The 6597-nt window shown below is 36.7% G+C and overlaps 2 protein-coding genes across 2 annotated transcripts in view; both read left to right on the plus strand.

Annotated features, from left to right (window-relative positions):
* The window catches only part of abcc8 (ATP-binding cassette, sub-family C (CFTR/MRP), member 8), a 77493-nt gene extending 76112 nt beyond the window's left edge, over positions 1-1381 (plus strand). Inside the window, exons 32-33 of the mRNA XM_016230270.1 lie at positions 963-1025; positions 1191-1381. Coding sequence (XP_016085756.1) covers positions 963-1025; positions 1191-1328 — 201 coding nt within the window. The 3' untranslated portion in view covers positions 1329-1381. The remainder of the gene's footprint in view (positions 1-962; positions 1026-1190) is intronic.
* A 942-nt stretch (positions 1382-2323) lies between these two features.
* On the plus strand, positions 2324-4744 carry LOC107549287 (ATP-sensitive inward rectifier potassium channel 11-like). Its single transcript, XM_016230321.1, has 2 exons — positions 2324-3691; positions 4731-4744. The coding sequence occupies exon 1, from the start codon at positions 2513-2515 to the stop codon at positions 3650-3652; it is 1140 nt and encodes a 379-aa protein (XP_016085807.1). The 5' UTR covers positions 2324-2512; the 3' UTR covers positions 3653-3691; positions 4731-4744.
* Positions 4745-6597: the final 1853 nt, after the last annotated feature.

The following is a 6597-nucleotide window of genomic DNA, read 5'->3' on the forward strand; positions in this document are numbered from 1 at the left end:
TATATATATATATATATATATATTAGTGCTGTCAAATGATTAATATATACATACATATTTATATATACATAAATATACACAGAACACACATATATTATGCAAAACAAAATTATTTTGGATGAGATTAATCACAAATAATCGTTTGACAGCACTAATATATATATAATGCTTTTTAATAGGCTAGCTTTAAAGGGTTACAAATTATTTTTAAAAATAATATAATATAATGCTCTTTTTTAGGTTATGCTAAAAAGTTTGGAATTCTAAAAACAAAATATAATAGTATATGCTCATCTTAGTAGGTTATATATAGTAGGTTATACATAGTATATTTTATTTTTAATTACTCGTGCTCTTTTTTAATAGGTTAGATTCAATAGTTATGATATTATAAAAAAAAAATCAAATATAAAGCTTAGGTTAGTTCTAAAGTATGAAAGGGGTCATGATGTTGCTAAAAATAACATTATTTGGTGTATTTGGTGTAATGAAATATGTTTATGCGGTTTAAGGTTAAAAAAAACACATTATTTTCCACATACTGTACATTATTGTTTCTCCTCTATGCCCCGCCTTTCTGAAACGCGTCGATTTTTACAAACTCATCGGTCTGAAAAGCGAGGTGTGCTCTGATTGGCCAGCTATCCAGTGCGTTGTGATTGGCCGAATACCTCAAGTGTGTGCCGTAAATGTTACGCCCCTACCATACTGTTATGCCCTGTCCGGCCGGAGCGACGAGACAAAAACATTAAAATCCATTATAAACGAGGCATTTGTTGCATCCAGTGGGGACATAATTACGGATTATAATGACTTATACTGTTTTTTTACGCGTTGCATTGCATCACGCCGTGTAAACATAAAACCATGTCTGCATTTGTGGCATGAAAAAAAATCTATATTACATTGTTATATACAGTATATTATGTTGTGTTATATTAATAATGCTCTTTATTTAATAGGAGAGCATTCTGCAAAAAGTTGTGATGACTGCCTTCGCCGACAGAACTGTGGTCACCATCGCTGTAAGTTCCCTATTTAGGTTGCTTTCTGACTTTAATATTTAAATTCTGGTTGTCGTTAAAGTCTGACAGCATGACGACGATTGAATGCTTTTAATGATTGAGAGGCATTTATCCTGCTCAAACAAAGTCTCAGGCACTTGAACTCCACTGTGTGTTTTTCCACAGCATCGTGTGCACACCATCCTGAATGCAGACCTGGTGATTGTGATGAAGAGAGGCGTCATTCTGGAGTTTGATAAACCAGAGGTTCTCCTCAATCAAGAGGACAGTGTGTTTGCGTCATTCGTGAGAGCCGACAAATAAACCCGAGACCCTCGACTGAAAGTGCAATTGTACCATGAATAATGAATAATTTATTACTGTGATTATCGTCACATTTGTAAATAAAATGTTAAATCATTTATTAATAAAAACATATAAACAACTTGTATGCTTTTTTTGAATTGTTTCCTTTATTTTTAATTAGCTAAATGTGTCAGTTGATTATAGTACTGTAAGCTATAATGTATAATAATATAGTACAGTTTGTCTCATCTGAACATGAATCTTAATTTTTTTGTTAATGCAGAGTGAAGTGTGGTAAAATAATACAGATTATAGAGTAGTACAGTTCTTTAGTAAAGGATTGTTGTCTATAATATTTGTTAATAAAAATATTAAATTAGAGAAATGATAATATGAATAAAGATAAAAAGTATTAAAACTCAACTATTATATATGTGTGTGTGTGTGTGTGTATATTATGTATATAATATAATAAATATATGCTTTTTTCAAATAAGTTTGTTAAAAAGCTACAAATTATAAAAAAATTGAATATAATATAAACATAATGCTCTTTTTAATAGGGTAGGTAAAAAAGTTGGAAATGAACAAAACATTATAATATTTATATTAATAGGTCTATTTTAAAAAGCTAAAAATTATGTAAAAATATAATAAATTGAAATAATGCTCTTTTTAATAGACTGGGTTATAAAGTTATAATAATAAAAATATATCATATTATATTACTATATTATATTAAATAATAATGCTGTTTTTTAAAGGGTTAGGATAAAAAGTTAGAAATTATTTAAAAAAAAATTGTTATATTAGGTAATGCTCTTAATATGAGATAATTCTACAGTACAGCATTGCTATAGCCTTTAGTATATTTGTCTCTTAGAACTAGTGTATAGTTAAGTCTAGCGTGTCCTTTCGTTGTTAACGCAGAGCGGTTTCTAACTGTGCTAAAGTTCGCGTTTAGCACGCATGCCCTGTGCAGAACGAGTCTTTCTGTCCGGCCCGAAGTCACATCTGAGAGGATGTGTGAGAAAATATCCGGTTGCAACTGACAGGCAGCGGCAGCAGGAGCACTAAAAGCGGCGTCTTCCCACGGGACCTCCTCACCTCTTGCGCCCGAGTGCGCAGAGTTCGTGCGAAAAAAAACACGAGCCACGTTACGATTTAATAACGCAGCCGCGAAATTATAGCATGGACCAGCTATGTTGTCCAGAAAAGGACTCATTCCCGAGGATTATCTGCTGACCCGCTTGGCGGAGGATGTGTTGCAGCCAAAATTCAAGACTAAACAGCGGAAAGCGCGATTCGTCGCCAAGAGCGGAACGTGCAACGTCGCGCACACGAATATCCGCGAACAAGGACGCTTTCTCCAGGACGTCTTCACTACTCTAGTGGACCTAAAATGGCTTCACACGCTCCTGATCTTCACCATGTCGTTCCTGTGCAGTTGGCTCTTGTTCGGGATGATCTGGTGGCTCATCGCGTTCGCGCACGGAGATCTGGACGCGAAAGGGGACGACTTTGTGCCGTGCGTAACGGACATCCACTCGTTCTCCTCCGCCTTTCTGTTCTCCATCGAAGTCCAGGTGACCATCGGCTTTGGCGGGCGGGTGATCACGGAGGAGTGCGTGTCGGCCATCGTGATACTGATCCTCCAAAACATCGTAGGTCTGGTGATCAATGCCATCATGCTGGGATGCATCTTCATGAAAACGGCGCAAGCGAACCGGCGAGCGGAGACGCTCATCTTCAGCAAACACGCGGTTATTACCGTCAGAAACAACAAACTGTGTTTTATATTTCGCCTTGGGGACTTGAGGAAAAGCATGATCATCAGTGCCACCGTGCACGTGCAGGTGGTGCGCAAAACCGTCACCAAGGAAGGCGAGATCGTGCCTTTGGACCAGATAGACATCCAGATGGACAACCCGGTGGGCACCAACAGCATCTTCCTGGTGTCTCCCCTCATCATCAGTCACGTTATTGATAAAAACAGCCCTCTGTATGATTTATCAGCGGCGGATCTGCAGCACGAGGACATCGAGGTGATCGTCGTTCTGGAGGGGGTGGTGGAGACCACCGGCATCACCACCCAAGCGCGGACCTCTTACCTGTCCGAGGAGATCCTGTGGGGCCAGAGGTTCGTGCCTACTGTGTCTGAGGAGGATGGGATGTACGCCGTGGACTATTCTAAGTTTGGAAACACCGTTAAAGTGGCGACGCCGGGCTGCAGCGCGCGCGCTCTGGATGAGGCTGGAGGGATGGAGAGCTTCAGACTGAAGGAGTCCAGCGGCGCGTCAGTGCGGAGGAGAATCAGACATCAAAACACCAAAGAACTGTGAATGTACTCTGCCATTATCCTCCTGAGACCCAACGAAAGAGTATATAATATTAAGTAACCTATAATATATACACACTCACACTATACGGCCAAAAGTATTGGGATGCCCCCTTCTAATGAACAGGTTTGAATACTTTAGTAATACTTTTCCATGAGTACAAATGTGACCCTGGATCACAAAACCAGTCACAAGGGTCAATTTTGTGAAATTGAGATGTATACATCATCTGAAAGCAGAATAAATAAGCTTTCCATTGATGTATGGTTTGTTAGGATCGGACAATATTTGAAAATCTGGAATCTGAGGGTGCAAAAAAATCTAAATACTGAGAAAATCGCCTTTAAAGTTGTCCAAATGAAGTTCTTAGAAATGCATATTACTAATCAAAAATGAAGTTTTGATGTATTTTCAGTAGGAAATTTACTAAATATATTAATGGAACATGATCTTTCCTTAATATCCTAATGATTTTTGGCATAAATGAAAAATCGATCATTTTGACCCATACAATGTATTGTTGGCTATTGCTACAAATATACCCCAGCAACTGAAGACTGCTTTTGTGCTCCAGGGTCACAAATCTTAATGTTTAAGCATATAGATGACTGTACCCATATATACAAGTCATTGGTGTTTGGTGATGAGTTTTTGGCTCAAGGTCTGCATTTAAAGTCACACCAGTGGTGTTCAGCTGGGATTAGGACTTGGCTTTCTGCAGACCAGTCAAGTTCTTCCACACTGACTCAATCAATCATTTCTTTTTGAACCTTGCTTATACCTCATACTCATGGAAATTACTAAAGTAGTCAAACCTGTTCATTAGAAGGGGTGTCCCAATATGTTTGGCAATATAGTGTGTGTGTGTGTATATATATATATACAGTGGTGGCCAAAATTATTAGAACACCTGACAGATTTGAAAATATTGACTGTTTTTGCCTCCAAAGCATGATTTCATTTCATAATGTTCATGAAACATGCAGATGGTTGCTCTGAGCACAACAAATATCAGATGAAGTGAGTCGTACTGTTTTTATCCACTTTTAACTTTAATATTTTGTGTGTCCACCTTTTGCAGCAATTACAGCAGCACATCTCTCTGGCATCGTGTCAATATATTTCCTGAGAACTTCAACACTAAGGTTATCTCATGCCTTCTGCAACTCAAGCCAAAGGCTTTCCTTTGAATGTTCAATAGATTGGTCCAATTTATTTTCCAACTCGCCCCAAATTTGCTCGATGGGGTTGAGGTCCTGACTTTGTGGGGGCCAGTCCATCATTTTCAATGTTCCAGCAGATTCCTTCCATCGCAGGTAGTTCCGGCAATAGTTTGTTTTATGGGAATTGTAATGGCCAATTCAAACAACTCAAATATGCCAAGTGTTCTAAATTATATATGTTATAAATGTATCTACATTTATAACACTATTTTTTGTATTATATCACCTTTGCATCAAATTACAAAAAAACAGTTAACGCTAATGCGAGGGTGTTTCTAATGCAGCGTCTATGTGAGGGACGGAAAATTTGACATCGCTCTCTTCTGACAGCCGTTATCAGTCTCTCTCAATTTTATTCCTTTTATTGGAATTCATGAAAACACTATCGTGGTGTTTTTCTTTTCTCATTTGAGCAAATGGGAATGCAAAAAAAATATATCTGTGGTACTCTTCCATTCACTGCTCTTCAAGTTAACCCAACTATGACGACTTCCGCTTCTGAGAAACCCGGAAACGTGAAAAAGGTCCATTTGTAATTGTAATTTAAATTTAATGTTACTTCTTAAAATATATTAAATCATTATATTATAATTTTATATATGCTGCTTATTAATTAATTGTAATAATTCATAATTATTATACTAAAATATATTTTAGCGTAATACTTAACATTGTAATCAGTTTTTTTAAATAAACATATATAACGTATTATTACAATTAAATATAAAATATATTAAAATTAACATTAAATTTAAAAATAATAGATTTAAAAATTTTAAGTTAATTATATAAATTTTTATATAGGTTGCTCTCTATATATTAATTCATTAATTCATAATAATTAACTATTATTCATAATAATTAACACATTTAATTTTTGTTTAATATTTTAATTGCATTTTTTATCTAAATTTTAGATTTAAAATTTAGATCCACTTAAAGGGGTCATATGATGCTGCTAAAAAGAACATTATTTTGTGTATTTGGTGTAAGGAAATGTGTTTATGCGGTTTAAAGTTTAAAAAACACATTATTTTCCACATACTGTACATTATTGTTTCTCCTCTATGCCCCGCCTTTCTGAAACGAGTGGATTTTACAAAGCTCATCAGTCTGAAAAGCGAGGTGTGCTCTGATTGGCCAGCTATCCAGTGCGTTGTGATTGGCCGAATACCTCAAGTGTGTGACGGAAATGTTACGCCCCTTACCATATTGTGATGCCCTGTCCGGCCGAAGCGATGAGACAAAAACATTAAAACTAGGGCTGCACGATAAATCGCATGCGATATTTAACGCGCATCTTATCAGTAAAGCCGGTTCTGTAATCAGTGGTAAATCTCCATGACGTGCGTGCTTTCACATTGAGCAGCATTAACTACACAGAGCCGTTGTTCACTGATGAGCTGCGCAAAACCACGTTCATATTCACGCGATTTTACGGCTGATTAAAGAACTGGCTTTCTGACAAGATGCGCATTAAATATCCCATGCGATTTATCGATTTATCGTAATTAAAACCCATTATAAACTAGGCATTTGTTGCATCCAGTGGGGACATAATTACTGATTATAAGGACTTAAGGACTTATTTTACGTGTTGCGTTGCATTGCGCCTCGTAAACATAAAACCATGTCTGCATTTGTGATCGGAGAAATGACAAACAACAAGCGCTACTCTACACTGCTCAAAACTCGCGTTTGAATCATCAGTGGCAAATTCTTTAA

This window comes from Sinocyclocheilus grahami, unplaced genomic scaffold (assembly GCF_001515645.1).
Source record: "Sinocyclocheilus grahami isolate Dianchi unplaced genomic scaffold, SAMN03320097.WGS_v1.1 scaffold367.1, whole genome shotgun sequence".
Classification (NCBI taxonomy): Eukaryota; Metazoa; Chordata; class Actinopteri; order Cypriniformes; family Cyprinidae; genus Sinocyclocheilus; species Sinocyclocheilus grahami.

Excerpts from the sequence above, each read along its gene's own strand:
- LOC107549287 (XM_016230321.1), top strand. The coding sequence starts at position 2,513 with ATGTTGTCCAGAAAAGGACTCATTCCCGAGGATTATCTGCTGACCCGC.